General features: G+C 37.3%; 1 protein-coding gene and 1 pseudogene across 3 annotated transcripts in view; both read left to right on the top strand.

The window, feature by feature from the left end:
• Positions 1 to 16,842, top strand: part of CENPC (centromere protein C) — a 130,180-nt gene that overhangs the window by 96,745 nt on the left and 16,593 nt on the right. For 2 of the 3 annotated variants that reach the window (XM_037829896.1, XM_037829898.1), the window contains 4 exons: positions 8,025 to 8,319; positions 8,798 to 8,944; positions 10,116 to 10,198; positions 16,678 to 16,734. In XM_037829896.1, the coding sequence (XP_037685824.1) occupies positions 8,025 to 8,319; positions 8,798 to 8,944; positions 10,116 to 10,198; positions 16,678 to 16,734 (582 nt within the window). The remainder of the gene's footprint in view (positions 1 to 8,024; positions 8,320 to 8,797; positions 8,945 to 10,115; positions 10,199 to 16,677; positions 16,735 to 16,842) is intronic. The other variant, XM_037829897.1, reaches the window with a different exon arrangement.
• LOC119529461 lies at positions 12,075 to 15,543 on the top strand (annotated as a pseudogene).

The following is a 16,842-nucleotide window of genomic DNA, read 5'->3' as shown; positions in this document are numbered from 1 at the left end:
AGCTTAAAGATGAAACAAAGTACAAGAATGTATGTATCATTGGTGTCCCAGAAGGAGAAGGGAAGGGAAAGGGGGCAGAAGCAATAATAGAGGAAATAATCAATGAAAATTTCCCATCTCTTATGAAAGGCATAAAATTACGGATCCAAGAAGCCCAGCATGCTCCAAATAGAATAGATCTGAATAGACCTACGCCAAGACGCTTAATAATTAGGTTATCAAACGTCAAAGACAAAGAGAGAACCCTGAAAGCAGCAAGAGAAAAGCGATACATCGCATACAAAGGAGGCTTAATAAGACTGTGTGCGGATCTCTCAGCAGAAACCATGGAGGCAAGAAGGAAGTGGTGTGATATATTTAAGACACTGAAAGAGAAAAACCACCAACCAAGAACACTATATCCAGCTCAAAATATTTTCCAACAAAGAGACAAGAGACTTTGTGAACAAGACACCCGCCCTACAGGAAATACTAAAGGGAGTGATAGAAGACAAGAGTAAGAGGTTTGGAACACAGTTTTTTTGTGAGATGGTAGCACAGCAAGGTATGTACACTGAACAAAGATAACTATGAATATGGTTGAGAGAGGAGGGTTGGGAGCATATGGGACACTAGAAGAAAGGAGGAAAGATAAAGACTGGGACTGTGTAACTCAGTGAAATCTCAAGTGTTCAAGAATTGTGATAAAATTTACAAATATGTTCTTCCACGAGGGAGAACAAATGAATGTCAACCTTGTGAGATGTTAAAAATGAGGAGGCTTTGGGGGAGGGATGCAATCAACATAAACTAGAATGTAAGTAACAGAATCATTGTATTATGCTCCCTATAGTGTAACAAAGGCTATATACCAAGGTAAATGCAGATATGAGGGGGGAATAGGGGAGTGGCATGAGACACTTGATTTTGGTGGTGTTTGACTCTTTATTCTACTTTGATTTAAGGTTATCTTTCCTTTTGCTGCTTCCTAGCTGGCATTTTTTTTCTTCCTCTTTCTTTTTTCTTTTTCTTTTGCCTCTCTACCTTCTTTGACTCTCTCTCCTGCCTTGTGGAAGAAATGTAGATGCCCTTATATAGATAGTGGTGAGGGTGGTGAACACATAAATATGTGACTATACAGGGAACCATCAATTGTTTACTTAGGTTGGAATGTATGGCATGTGAACAAAACCATCTTAAAAAAAAAAAATAGGTTGATGACGAAACCTTGAGCCAGACACATAAGGACAAATATTGCAGGGTCTCACTGATAGGAACTAATTATAATATGTAAACTCATAGACATGAAATATAAGGTACCAAGATACAGAACAAGGCTAAAGAATGGGGAGCGGTTGCTTGGTATGAGCAGAATGTTCAACTAGGATGAACTTAAATGTTTGGAAATGAACTGAGGTGTTGGTAGCAAGATGTGAGAATAACTAACAGTGCTGAAAGGTGTGTGAAGGTGGTGGAAAGGGTAAGCTCAGAGTCACGTATGTCACCAGAAGGAAAGTTGGAGGTCACAAGACGGGAATGTATAAAACTGAATCGTGGTGGGCAATGTCTGTGATTAACTATACAAATATTAGAAATCTCTTTCATGAACTAGAACAAATGTATGACACTATAACTAGAAATTAATAATAGAGATGCATATAGGGAAAAAATAAATATCTATTGCAAACTATATAGTACAGTTAGTCCTATTTCAGCGTTCATTCATAAACAGTAACTAATGTACTATACCAATACTATGAGTCAACAATGGAGGGGGTTGGTTAGGGATATGGGAGGATTCGAGTTTCCTTTTCTTTTTCTCTTTTTTTTTTTTTTTTCTTCTTTCGCTCTATTTCTTGTCTGGAGTAATGAAAAGTTTCTAAAAATTGAACAAAAATTAAGTATGGTGATGGATGCACAGCTGTATTAGGGTACCGGAGGCAACTGATTGTCCACTTTGGATCTTTGGATAATTGTATGGTATGTGAACAATCTCAGTAAAAATTAAAAACTAAAACTAAAAACAAAGAATGAAGGTGGACCCCTCTCCCACCCTATATATAATAATGAACTCAAAGTGGATCAAACACCTAAATACAGGAACCAGGACTCTAAAACTCCTCGAAGGAAATGTAGGGACATATCTTCAGGATCTTGTGTTAGGCAGTGGTTTCTTAGACTTTACACATGCAGTACACACAACAAAAGAAAAAATAGATAAAAGGGACCACATCGAAATTAAAAATTTTTATGCATCAAAGTACTTTATCATGAAAGTAAAAAAATAACTTAACACAATGGAAGAAAATATTTGGAAACCACGTATCTGAGAATGGTTTAATATCCAGAATATAGAAAGAAATCCTACTCAACAACAAAAAGACAAACAACCCAATTTAAAAATAGGCAAAAGATCATGAAAGATAGTTTGGCAGTTCTTCAGAAAGTTGCGTATAGAATTACCAAATAACCCAGCAAACCCACTACTAGGTATATACCCAAACGAATTGAAAGCAGGAACTCAGATATTTGTGCACCAATGTTCTATAGTGTCATTATTCACAATTACCTAAAAATGGAAGCAACCCAGGTGTCCATCAACCTATGAATGTATAAATAAAATGTGGTAAAAACATACAGTAGAATATTATTCAACCATAAAAGAATGAAGTTCTGATACAGGTGACAACATGGATGAACCTTGAAGATGTCCTGTTCAGTGAAATAAGCCAGACACCAAAGAACAAATACTGCATGGTCTCACTGATATGAAATATTTAGGATCAGCAAACTCATAGAGTCAGAATCTGGAGTATAGGCTGTCAGTGTCCTGGTTGGTGGTAGGGAATGGGGAGTTAATGCTTGAGTTGCACAGAGTCTCTATTTGGATAGACTGTTAAATTTTGGTAGTGGATGGTGGGGAATGGTAGCACAACATGAATATAATTAACAATACTGAAGTATTGTTACTTCAGTCAGTTGGTTAAAAGGGAAATTTTAGGTTGTATATGTTACTAGAATAAAAATTTGAGCACAGCATAGCACATGCAACACGTTGAGTCCTATTGTCAATGATAGACTATTGTTAATAGTACAGTTACAGTTAATAGTACATTTTTTAAAATGTTCTCTCATGAATTGTAACAAATTTATCACACTAATGTAAGGTGTTAATAATATTGGAACTCTGTTTTATGCATTCTGTAAGCCTGCAACTTCTGTAATTAAAAAAAAACAGTCTTCAATGAATGTGGACACCTATAGTGCTATGGATTTTGCTTAAATCTTGGAAGGTCTTTTGGTCTTCTATATGGAAAATAGTGTATGTCGTCAGGGGAGTGTTACTCGTGCTGCTTGAATGTCTTGGCTTTGGAGGATACAAAGTTTCATAAGATGGGATTCTTGCCACCAAGGAATTTATAATCTAGTTGATCATAGTTTACTTTATTACTGTTAAAAATATAAATAATATGTCCCCACCACCAGCCCTATGTTCAGTGACTTGGTAGGAGGACTCGTAGGACTCAGCATATAGTTGTACTCATGATTGTGTTTCATTACAGTGAAAGGTTAAAGAGCTAAATCAGCCAAAAGGAAAAGTGTTTGGGCAAAGTCTTTTGAAACAGGGTACAGGCTTCTAACAATACTCTCCTAGTGAAGCCACACAGGAGACATTTAATTCCTTCAGCAATGAATTGTGATAACACATGTGAAATGTTGTCTACCAGGAAAGCTCATTAGAGATGCAGTGCCCAAGGTTTTTATTCAGGGTGGTCACATACATACCCTCTGCCTAGCAACTATTAAAATTTAAAATTCTGTGGAGAAAACTGTTGTGTACAATTTAGGCACACTAAACCAATTTTATCAATGAAGGGTGGTAGGAACCCTCCTGAAATTCTGGTTTTCAAATGCAAACCACGGGCTAACTTTGCAAGCAGCTTTTCTAAGGATATCAGTCTCAGGCCTGCTATGTTAACTCTTTCCTGCACAAATGAAACAATTATTACTTTGGAAAAAAATGTTAATTTTTTTTAAGGAGCTGATCATGGGAAGTTGATTGTTAGATAATAAGGTAGCATTTACATACGCAAATAATGCATTTATATGAACACAGGTGAGAGACTAGTACAAATATAGAACACTATTTGTGAGGCCTTGTTGGTATGAGTTATAGAATCAGGATCCTTGATTGATAGCATAAAGATTTATTCTGCAGCAACCTTTCTCGGGTTTTGGAGTCAGATCTGAGTTCAAATCATGTCTCCTCCACTTTTGGCAGATTGCTTTTCTCAGTTTCCCACTCTGTAACATAAGATTACCAATAACACTACCTCATTGAGTTATTACAAAGCTTAAATGAGATTGGCATAGTAGGTAGCATATAGTTAATACTGAATGTCTACTACTGTTAGACTGTTTTGGAGAACTAACCTTTCTGTCTTAGATTTCTCTGAAACTGCACCATAGTACATGTGTAAATATATGGGTAAATAAAAAAACTTGTTGAACTTGGATAAGTAGAAGTACACTTACAAATAGTTTATTCTAAACTCCTTCATGACTTGCCTCCAAGAGTGCGCATATAGTTTTGTGGTAGAGCTGGCAAACAATAGAACCTTGGTTTTCTGACTTTTGATCTGTCATATAATTCACTAACCAAGCTGCATGTAATGCACATGTGGCATGGCTGTCCTTTGATATACAGGTGTACGTCATTTTATTGTGCTTTGCAAAGATTGTGTTTTTTACAATTTGAATGCTTGTGGCAACCCTGTATTGAGCAAGTCTTGTTGTCATTTTTCCAACTGAGTGTGCTCACTTAGTGTCTCTATATAATATTTTGGTAATTCTCCTAATACTTTAAACTTTTTCAATTATTACTATATCTTTTATGGAAATCTGTGATCAGTGATCTTTGATGTCACTATAATGATTCCTCTGGATTTGGGCAAGGTTAATTGAAAACCTTCTGAAAAGGCTCTGCCATTCTAGATGCCATTCAGAACATTTGTGATTTATGGGACGAGGTCAATATATCAACATTACAAGGAGTTTGGAAGAAGTTGACTCCAACCTTCATGGATGACTTTGAGAGTTGAGAAATCAATGCAGGAAGTAGCTGCAGATGTGGTGGAAATAGAATAGAACAAGAAATAGAAGTGGAACCTGAGGATGTGACTGACTTGCTACAATCTTGTGATAAAACTTGAATGAATGCAGAGTTACTTCTTATGGACGAGCAAAGAAAGTAATTTTTTGAGATAGAATCTCCTCATGATGAAGATGCTGTGAACATTGTTGAAATGACAACAAAGGATTTAGAATATTACATAAACTTAGTTACTAAAGCACTTAGTTACTAAAGCAGCGGTAGAGTTTAAGAGGATTGATTCCAGTTATGAAAGAAGCTCTGTTAGTAAAATGCTATCAAACTGCATCACATGCTACAGAGAAATCTTTTGTGCAAGGAAGTGTCAAACAATGCAGCAAACTTCATTGTTGTCTTATTTTAAGAAATTGCCATATTCCCCATGACATTCAGCAACCTTTCCCCGATCGGTCAACAGCCATCAACATCAAGGCAAGAAAAGACCCTCAACCAGCAGAAAGATTAGGACTTGCTGAAGGCTCAGATGATGGTTAGCATTTTTTTATCAATAAAGTATTTTTAAATTAAGATGTATACATTAATTTTTAGACACAATGATATTACACACTTAGTAGACTACAGTATAGTGTGAACATAACTTTTATAGGCACTGGGAAACCAAAAAATTCGTGTGACTTGCTTTATTGCAATGGTTTGGAACCAAGCCTGCAATATCTTTGTATACCAAGAGTGCCTGCTGTGAGCAAGGAATGGCTTTAAGCAGTACCAGGAGTCAAGAGTGAGTCAATTCCAGTGAGACAAGAGAGCCATGTACAGTGCAAAATTTAAGGAAGTACTTATTCTCAGAATTGTGCAAGTTCAGTCTCAGTACTTGCACAATTTTGAAAGTGAATGCTTCCTTAAATTTTGTGCCTAGGCGCCTCTCTTGCCTCACTGCTGTCCTGTTCCTGGTGTTAGGTATTGGAAATATAAATAAATATGGATAAAACATTAATCTTGGTCTCAAAAAATTATCAGTCTGCGAGGGGGAAGTGGGGGCATGCAAATAGTCCGATGTCTGACACACATCATCAAAGAATTGAGAGAGTGATATCTAAATTAGAGTTTGGAATTAGGGAAAGCTTCTTGAAAGATGAATTGGTGGTTAGCTTAGTGACTGAGTAGTTGAAGAGGAAGGAGATAGAATGTTTTAAGTAGAAGTCGCATGTGGAACTGAAATCTTGCCCTCCCCTCTCCCCATGTGCATCATGATTACCTGGAGGACTTGTTCAAACACGAATTACTGGGCCGTGTTCCCAGAGTTTCTTATTCAGTATGTGTTTCAGTTTGCTAAGGCTGCCGAAATACATATACCAAGAAATGGATTGGCTTTTTCAATGGGGATTTATTAGGTTGCAAATTTACAATTCTAAGGCCATAATACCCCTTTTAAGGCATAAACAGGATGGTACCTTCTCTGAAGAAAGGCTGATGGCACTTGGGGTTCCTATGTCACATGGGAAGGCACATGGCTGGAGTCTGCTGGGCCTCTCCCAGGGTTAGCTTCTCGTTTCTGTTGCTTTCTCCAAAATGTGTCTGGGCTTCTTTCTTAGCTTCTCTCTCTCATTTTCTGTGTGTCCTTGCTTTTTTCTCCCAGGCTGTGTCTCTCTAAGTGTTTGGAGGACCTCTTGTAGCTTCCCCTGGGCAAACTCTGGACTTCCTCTCTTAGCATCTCTGAACTTCTTTTCTGTCTGCATCTCCAAGCATCTGGGTCTGTGTGGCCTCTGAGCTCTCTTTCTCTCCCTGAGCTCTCTTAAAGACTGCAGAAACTAATTAAGACCCACCTTGAATGGGCGGGGTCACATCTCCCTGGAAATAATCTAATCAAAATGTCCCACCCACAATAGGTCTGCCCCTACAAGAGTGGATTAAAAGAACATAGTCTTTTATGGGGTACATAAGAGATTCAAATCAGCATAGCACAGGTCTGAGATGAGGTCCGGTTATTTGCATTTCTTATAAATTCCTAAGTGATGTCCATGCTGCAGCAAAAGGAACACAGTTTAACAACCACTCCCTTATAGAAACTGCAAACAGTTAGTTACTGCTGGCTTTGTTTTGAGTGTGTGTGTATGTGTGTTTTTGTTTGTTTTGTTTTGTTTTTTGGAGGGAAGGCGATTGTTGAGAGTTGTGGCTGGTGAATAAGCAAGCTCTAGATGTAGGCAGAAATTGATGTTGAAATTAATCCTGAAGCAATGGATAATTACAAGCAGGGTGGGTTGTATTGATCCAGTTTGTGTTTTCCTTAGGTAATTCTTGAAGCAGTGTGAAGAATGGATTGAAAAACAGCAAGGCTAGAGAAAGAGAGATTAGTTAAGAGGCTATTTTAGTAATCTAGGTAAGAAATGATGAGAGCCTTTGCTAATGACAGGCAATAGAGCTTGAAAGACGGTGATCTGAGAGGCATTAAGAAAATAGAACTGATTGGATTTGGGGATTGGTTGTGGGGAGGGGCACAGCTTGAAACATTTTGAGCATCTGGGTAGGAGGTTGTATTTTTTATGAAGATAGAGAATAAAGCAACGGGGCAGATTTGGGGAAAATGGTAGGTAGACATTATTAGCATTTAAATAGTAATTACATCTTTGGGATAGTTAGGTCCCTCAAGGAGAGTATGTAGAATGAGAGACTGAAACTTGGAGAAAACCAGCATCTTAAGGATGGTGAGCCAGGGAGGGTGGTTTTGGAAACTTATGATAAATTTAAAGGGTCTGGAGCCATGTATCTATGAATTGAAGTGCTACGTAGTTTAAGAATTCGGTTTGGAAACAGATTTATCCTATGGTCATTATGTATGTGTTTATGGGTATATATAAATTATGATGATATTCCGGTGAGCCAGAGAGTCTGGACAAGTAGTGTTCTAACTTTAGGTTATCATTGAATCCTCCAGGTCCTGTTTGTAGCAATTCTTCTTCAATAAGAAATGAATTATCAGTGCATCACAACAGTAGACAGAAATCTGCCGGAAAAACAAATCAATCATCTAAGAATATTGGGGAAAAAACCATTCCACTTAGAAGACAGAAGACAGCTACTCAAGGAAGTTCAAGACAACAGAAGTTTTTAAATGTTAAAGATTCTGAAGGTATCATTGGCTGTGATGAAATTTCCAGTTATTCCCAGAATAAGTCATTGGAAAGTGGCAAGAAAGACCTGGCTAAGAAGAAAAATCTTGATCGTTCTAGGTAATGTCTCTTATGTATGCAATGCAATTTTTGTTGTTCAGCATATATTTTGGGTAAACCACTTTGATGGCAGCTAGCAGAGATGAATTTGGATATTCTGTCACTCAGTAGGCTGTCTAGGAGTACTAAAAAAAAATTTCAGTTGTTTGTATAATTCTCCAGAAAACTGGTAGATGAACTATAGAGCAGTGTGATAAGCTGCCTGTAGGTCATGTTTGCCAGTGTCCATCAGCATTTCTATCTTTTTTAGGCCAGGTTTGCAACACTTCTCCCATAAGAATTTTCAAATTGGAATTCTTGATAGATCCAAGAATAAAATTTCTTTACTGAGCTAGTCATAAGTCCTAGGGCCTAAATGGAGTGATCTGATATTTGTTATAGCCAATATTATATTATATTGTCTACCCACCTATGTATTGTTTCTGGAAGAAATGTCTTACAGGGGAGTGTAAACAATTATAAACTTTAATTTTCGTAGAGCTGCAGGAAGCTTACAGGATCAAGATAGTAGTGCAACTGTACCAAATGTTCACAGAAAGTCTCAGATCAGTGGATATAAATGCAAGACACCAGTACAGTGTGATTTGGGTTCTAGAGAGCCTAAAACTTCAATTTTGGATGAAAGGTATGCATATGTCTTAAGGATAATGAGGATTATTCACTATATTAGTTACCTATTGCATAACAAAGTACCCCACAACTTAATTTTAATATTGTTAATGGGTTATAAATCTTTATTGTTTCATAGTTTCTGTGGGTCAAAAATCTGGGAGAGGCTTAGCTGTCTCGTTCTGACTCAGGGACTCTCGTGATGTTATAGTCAACATATCTGTCTAGCTTTTGTGGTCCTCTGAAGACTTGACTGGATCTGGGAGAGCTCCTTATGACATAACTGTTGGCTGAAGGCCCCAGTGTCTTGCCAGCTGTTGTCAGGAGTCTTGCCATATGGCCCCTCTCCATAAGGCTTCTCGGTATGGTAGCTGACTTCCCACAAAGCAAGTGATCCAAGGAAGTAGTCATTCTATAGTGTGACTACTATGAAAGCCACAGTACCTTAATGATACCTAGTTCCTGAAGTTGCACACCATCACTTGCTCTTTACTCTGTTCATTAAAAACAAGTCACTAAGTCCAAATCACATTCAAGGTGGGAGGAATTAGGTTCCACTCCTTGTAGGGAGGAGTATCAGAGAATTTGTGGATATATTTTTAAACAAGCTTACTTGGTGAGCAAACCAAATTAAGCTATGCCTATATACCTGAAGTAATATACCTTTTTAAAAATGAATGGATGGAAAGTTATAGCAAAATTTCAAACTTCTAAGGGATGGCTAAGATTTCTTTACTCTCTGGGCAGAAGTCCTATTCTTAGTTTATGATAGGAAGAAAGAAATCTAGGATTGGGATAATCTGTCACCTCTGAGAATTTCTGGACTACATTTTAAAATCAATTTGTTTTGGTTGTAGTTTTTAAAAATTAAGATAAGCTCATTTATTTTTAACTTTAATTCTTATAAATTGATTTTTACCGTAGAATATTTTTGTTTGATTTTACGAAATTCAAAGTCCTGATCCATAAGTTAGTTTGAAAGTTGAGAAAATTCAGTATTTATTATGGATTCATTGCAGTAAGCATTATATTCTTGGTGACCTATAACATTGCTATTGGTTTTACAAAAGTTTTTGGTGGTTTTAGAAGAAGAATAACCATTGGGATAGATACATTAAATAGATATATTAAAAAAGCACTAATTTTGTGGTTTCCTTTATTTATTTATTTATTTAATTCTCTTAAAGTGGACCTTCCAGGCTCCAGAATTATTTAGCATCTGGAAAGAATAATTCTGATGTGGATGAAAAGGAAGTTCAGGAAAATTCAGGTAAGGTGCTTTTTGTTTTATGTCAACTGTCACTAATGGCAAACATGTGTTGAGTACCTACTCTTTTTTTGTTTTTTTTTTTTTTTTAATTTTTATTAAAGAACTGGGTTTACAGAACAATCATGCATAAAATACAGACTTCCCATACACCTCCCCAACACCAACACTTGCATTGGTGTGGAAAATTTGTTACAATTGATGATAGCACTTTTTTTTTTGTAATTCTACTATTTTTTAATAGTAATTACATTTGCTACAATTGATGAGAGTATTAAAGTAGTTCTATTAACTACTGTCCATAGTTTACATAGGGGTATTTTTTCCCCATAATCACAAGAATTCACTAATTCTTTTCTTCCTTTCTTTAGATTCATTTCATTATTTTTCTGTTTTAAGTTGAATGTTTTTTATGCTTCTATATGTATTTTCCTAATTTTTGTTTGATAAAGAAAAAGCAGTGAATTTTCCTGAGTATAGTTTTGGCTTTATTTTATACCCTTTGCTATATAAATATGTTTATTGTAATATACTTTAAATTTTAGTGATGATTTTTCTTTGATCCAGAGGATGTATTACTCAAGAACTTAGTCTTCAGAGTTAGAGACCTGGGATTGAATTCAGCTCCACCACTTATTAACTGTGTCATCTGGAATAATAAATTTCAATGTTCTTAGCTTTAGCTTCCTTATCTTTAAAATGGTGATATTTCCAATTGCATAAGTTGATAAAAGAATGAATACATCTTCTATGCTTAGTTTAATTTCCATTGTGTGTTAAATACTTAATAAATATTGACTCTTAATCTAAGAAGTTGTGTTATATTTGTGCTTTTGTTAATAATTTCTAGTTTCATTTTACAATTGCTGGAGAGCTTGGCCTGCCTTATTTATTCTTGGAATTTATTAAGGTTTTCTTTGTGTTCTAGTATATACTTAGTTTTTATAGTTCTTCCATTGGAGCTTGAAAAAAGAGGGAGAATATTATTTCATGTGTACAGATATGGATTTAAAAATACATATCCACTTACGTTGATAATTTAAGTGGATATATATTTTTTTAATATGCTTTAAATATTTATGGAATTCTTAGGTATTTATGTAATATTATGGAATACTTACAATATATTCTTCTAGAGGCTAGGAATATGGCAGTAAACAAAACTGACAAAAATTCTTTCCTTTCCTGGAGCTTACCTTCTGGGGGTTGAGGGTAGGCAGGGACAGGATGATAGACAATAGAATCTGTGATTTGTTTGATGTTGAGAAGAGTAAAAGCAGGGAAGAAGGGGATGGGGATATTAGACTGATAAAGTGGGTTACCCACCTTAAGTGAGAAGGCATTACTGAGGAAGTGATCATTTGATTAAAGAGCTGAAAGAGGTGAGAAAGCAAACCATGCAGTAATCTGGGAAAAGATTATCTGAGGTAGAAGATCAAATGCAGAGGTTCTTGTGTGGTAGAGTCTTGCTGATCAAGGAACACCAGGGAGTTATAGGTGATGAAGTCCCAGAGGTAACAGAATGAAAGATTGTGGAGGGTGTTAAAGGCCATTGTTAGGACTTTTGGCTTTCAGTAAAAGGGACACAAAGTCATTGGAAGGTTTTGAGCAGAGTTGGTACATGATCTGACCTATAATAACAATCACTGAGGCTGCTGTGTTAGTAGTAGACTGATGGGAGAAGGTGGGGTAAGAGTGGAAGCAGGGAGACTAGTTGATGAGACACTGGAAAATCCTGGTAAGAGGCTGGTGGCTTGGACCAGAGTGGTAGCAGTGGAAGGTAGAAAGTAGTAGTGGGATTTTGGATATTTTGATGGTAAGGTTAACAGGATTTCCTGGTGAATGGGATGTGAAGTATAAGAGAAAGGGGTGCGGTTGCGCGGCGCTGCTGCCATTCGGTGTGAGTTCCCGCAACTGTCCACTCCTGGCGCGAGCCTTAAGCCTCCAGCCTCGCTCTTCCCCCGCGGTAGCGGTAGCGGTAGCAGTAGCGGCGGCGGCGGCTGAGGTAGAGAGCAGCTGCAAGCGGTCGGCGGGCTCCATGGAGAGCGGCGGAAGCCCAGGCAGAGGCGGCGCTCCCACCCCGGCACCCGGGCTCCAGTGACCCGCGCTCGCGTCCTGCACCGCGTCGGAGCGGCCGCGCCTCGCGGACCCACCGGCCTCGTCGCCCTTCCCGGCGCCCCTGCGCCCCGACTCGCCCGCGCCCCCACTCCTCGGCGGGGTGGCGGCGACCGGGCCCCCGCGGCGGCGGCCGGAGCAGCAGCAGCAGCAGCCAGAGCCCGCCTCTATGATGAAGTTCAAGCCGAACCAGACGCGGACCTATGACCGCGAGGGGTTCAAGAAGCGGGCGGCGTGCCTGTGCTTCCGGAGCGAGCAGGAGGACGAGGTGCTGTTGGTGAGCAGCAGTCGGTATCCGGACCAGTGGATCGTTCCAGGTGGGGGGATGGAGCCTGAGGAGGAGCCCGGCGGTGCTGCCGTGAGGGAGGTTTATGAAGAGGCTGGAGTGAAAGGAAAATTAGGCAGACTCCTGGGCATATTTGAGAACCAAGACCGAAAGCACAGAACATATGTTTATGTTCTTACAGTCACTGAAATATTAGAAGATTGGGAAGATTCTGTTAATATAGGAAGGAAGAGAGAATGGTTCAAAGTAGAAGATGCAATCAAGGTTCTCCAGTGTCATAAACCTGTACATGCAGAGTATCTGGAAAAACTGAAGCTGGGTTGTTCCCCAACCAATGGAAATTCCACAGTTCCTTCCCTTCCAGATAATAATGCCTTGTTTGTACCTCTGGGTTGCCATCTAGTATAAGATAGAATCGGGAGGAACTCTACCACCATATGCCAGCTCTTGGAGAAAGAGGCTTCTTTGTTTTCCTTGGCAAACAAACATCTGAATGACACTTGCAAACTGTCTGAATTTGCCATACAGGGTTTTCAAACAATTTGCATGTACTTCAGATGCTTTCAAATCTTTTTTTTTTAAGGTGTAAAAATATTTTAATAAGCCAAAGCCATGAGGAATTTTTTTAGATGCCTTAACTGTGGCCCACCATCCCCATCCCATGTTATTTTTGCTTGTCTTCCCCCCGCCCCCAGCCTTTTTTCAGTTTTTTTGTCCATTTGACTCGGTCTGGTTTATTTTGTCAGGTTAACTTACTTGTGGGTATATTTTCCCCTAAATTGTTTTCTCATTCCACAGCATTAATGTACTCAACACATCCTTCTGTGGCAAGAAATGGTTAAAATGATACTTCTTGGTATTGAAGAAATTGTATATCCATTCCAAAATTTGTTTCATAGAATCATAATTTTAATTGCTAAATTCCAGATTTGAGCTATTTCTGTGTTGTGCAATAACTATTTTGACAGAGGATTTAATTTGCTCTTTTCAGGAATCTGTCAACTGGTTTGTCTTAATTTTCATAACTGGTATTATGCCAATAGCTACCTGATACAGCTATTTCCCCTATAACTCAATGGTAGTTGAACACAAAGTGTAACTACAGAGTTGGTGATTTTCAGGGAGGTATTGTTAGCAAAATGCATGTAGTAAATACATCTTATGAAAACTATATTCATGGAATTTTATTTAGCATGCTCATTTAGCATTTTGTTTTTAAATGTAGTGACACTGTTTCAGTTAAACTTCCATTTGCTAATGGCCACAGGATTGGAGTCTAACCTTAAATGCCCAGGCAGCAATGATTCTGTATCAGTTGAGTGAAATGGCTTTCTTATTCAGCTGTTACAGACGTACATTAGGGCACCTCTGATGCCTCATCTTTTATAGATTGTCAATAGGTACTACTTATCATACAACTAATTTTGAGGCACTAGAACATACCCTGAACTAAGAATTATTTTGTCTTACACTTGCCTTTATACTCACTTAAAATCAAGAATCCCATCTAAAATCCATAGGTACCTTTTCTGAAAGTCCTGCACTTCCCCCACTGGGTCAGAAATGAGATGGGAAGAAAACCTTTAAGACTTAGGATGGGAGAAAGTGAAAGATCATTGTTTATGTGGAGACTTTTAGGCCTTTTGTAAAAATTTTACTGGTGAGTATAAATTAGATTAGAGCATTTTGTTCCACAGATTGTTAACCTTTAAAGTATATAATTGCTGCTAAAAATAGTGCTCTGTTACACTGAAAGAAAGTTGGTGCCACGTTTTGAAGATGAGATCTTGTGCCATAAATGCAGCTGAACTAAATATAAACTTTAGTTCACAAATTAATGCTGTCAAAGGAATGAGTAAAGTAGAAAATAACCAATGACATAATTTCATTCTAAACTATGTAGTGTGATCAAATATGATCATCCAGAATTTTATATTTTTCTTTGTACAAAGGCTATGTATTCTGGGTGTTTTTTAAAAAGGAAACATTTAAAATTCCACAGTTGACACTTTCTATCAATCTTCAGTGGGCTAGGATTTTTTTTTTTTTCTGTAATCTCTTAAATTTCTTTAAATTATATACTTACAACAGCAGAGAAACTGGATTGTTTTTGTATATATGACTGCTTCCACTTGAAATGCTGTCACAAGTATTTGGGGGGATTTCTCTTGTATATGATATTCTTAGAGGTAATAATGCATGATTTTATTTTATAAACTCCTGAACTATGTATTTGACATGTAAAATATGTACAGGATTGATATCAACCATCTCTTAGAAAGTTAGCCTATAAATATTGTTGTATAATTTTCTTTGGTCAGAAACATTTGGACTAAGTAGTGCCACTTGGGTCAGGATTTTCTTCAGTGCCATTTAGCAAATAATCGTCTTTAGTTTATCCAACTAGCAATGTTCCAAGGTCTTGTATTTGTATAATATAACAGAATACTTTGCAGTTGTCAGACTTTAAATTACTGGAACCCAGTAAAGCAAAATTAGAGGAAAAGCTTTAAGGAAATCTCTTAAGAGAAAAAGCCAACATTTTCAATCTCAACAGTTAAGCCTACTACAGATAATAGTATCTACTATCTCAGCCCTCCAAAGTTTGTAGTGTTGGGACTGTCCTTTGTACTTTTTGTGTGGTAGCTGGGTAAAATTGGGCAGCTAGTTTTCAGTTCTGTGTGACTCCCAAATAAAAACCAGAAAAGAACTAGTTATTTTAAATTAAGACTTGCAGATATGAGGTAGAAACTGTCCTGCATGTATTATAAACAGGTGACATTTTCCAACCAAGCACATGCCATTCAGTTTTCTGTTGATCACACCATTGTATAAAACAGCAACACCGAAGGGGGGGCAAATGATTGTTGTACACTTTGAATTATTTTGCATGGTCTCAATTGGTGTAAGAATCTTGACTTTTTTTACATTTGGAAACATCAAATAAAAATGAAAATTAAAAAAAAAAAAAAAAAAAAAAAAAAAAAAAGAGAAAGGGGTGTATCAGAGATAACTTTTTAAGGTTTTTGTCCTGAGAAAAATTGTGTCTATAATTTTAGGTGGTTTATGGATCCTAAGTGTTCTAGTTACATATGGTTACATAATTACCACCTAAAATTTAGTGGTTTACAATAACAATTTCTTTGTCTCTCATGGTTCTTTGGGTTGACTTGGCTTAGCAGAGACATTCTTACTTGGCTCTAAGATATTTGCAGTTAAACACAAGCTGTTGGGGCTGGAGTCATCTGAAAGCTCAACTGGGCTGGATGTCCAAGATAACTTCTTCACTTATATGTTTGGCACCCAGCTAGAGTGTCTGGAAGAGTTGGGAGCTGGTCAGGCATCTATTTTTCCTCCATGTGGGCTTTCCACGTGGTCATCTTGGGCTTCCTCAGAGCCTGGCAGTCTCAGGGTAGTAAGTTCTCATTATATGGTGGCTGGCTTCCCCTAGAGTTGGGTTCCAAGAGATCCAGGTGGAATCTTAAATCTGAAGTCCCAGAATCATTTCTGTTGTATTTTCTTACCAAGCAAGTCACTAAAGGCCAGTGCAGATTCAAAAAGAAGGGAATTTGACTCTGCCTTTTGATGAGAAACATTTGTGCACAGGAAGGGGAAGAATTGATGGCAGCCATCTCCGATACTAAGGTTGAGAATCTCTGACCTAATTGGAACACTGCTAAATTCAGTCTGGTTGTACTCTAAGGAGATAGTCACAGATAGGTCATAGATTACATTATTAGCATATTAACAATTTATTATCACGCACTACACTTTTATCTACCCAGTGACTTATTTCATCTATTCATGAACAACAGAAAACCTGTGTGTGTTTTTTTTGTTGTAGTTGTTCTATTTGTAATTGTTATATCCTTTAAATTTATTTATTATAGCAAAGTCTGGGTACATCTTACTCTTTTTCCTTAGTTTTCATTCTCTGCTCTGAAAAGTAAAAGAAGAAATAAAATGTATTGTCAGATCAAACTTTATTTAAAACACTTATAGTGAAGTTGACCAAGTAGCACAATTTAATTCAACATGGAATTAGCCATTGCTCCATGATATTATCTTTTGTATTTTGTAGATGACTCAAGAGTAAAAAGTTTTGAAGTAACAGAGAATAAAATACATCACAAATTAGGTAAGATTATTTTATTTTTCTCTCTTTTAAAATTTTCATTGGAGAAAATGCTATTATTAAACCTTCATCTCTAAATATAAATTACTTTTTCTCAAGTGGGGGAAATAC

Source organism: Choloepus didactylus, chromosome 3 (assembly GCF_015220235.1).
Source record: "Choloepus didactylus isolate mChoDid1 chromosome 3, mChoDid1.pri, whole genome shotgun sequence".
Taxonomy (NCBI): Eukaryota; Metazoa; Chordata; class Mammalia; order Pilosa; family Megalonychidae; genus Choloepus; species Choloepus didactylus.
Note: the sequence above shows the minus strand (reverse complement) of the source record. Positions and strands in the feature narration are given on the sequence as shown.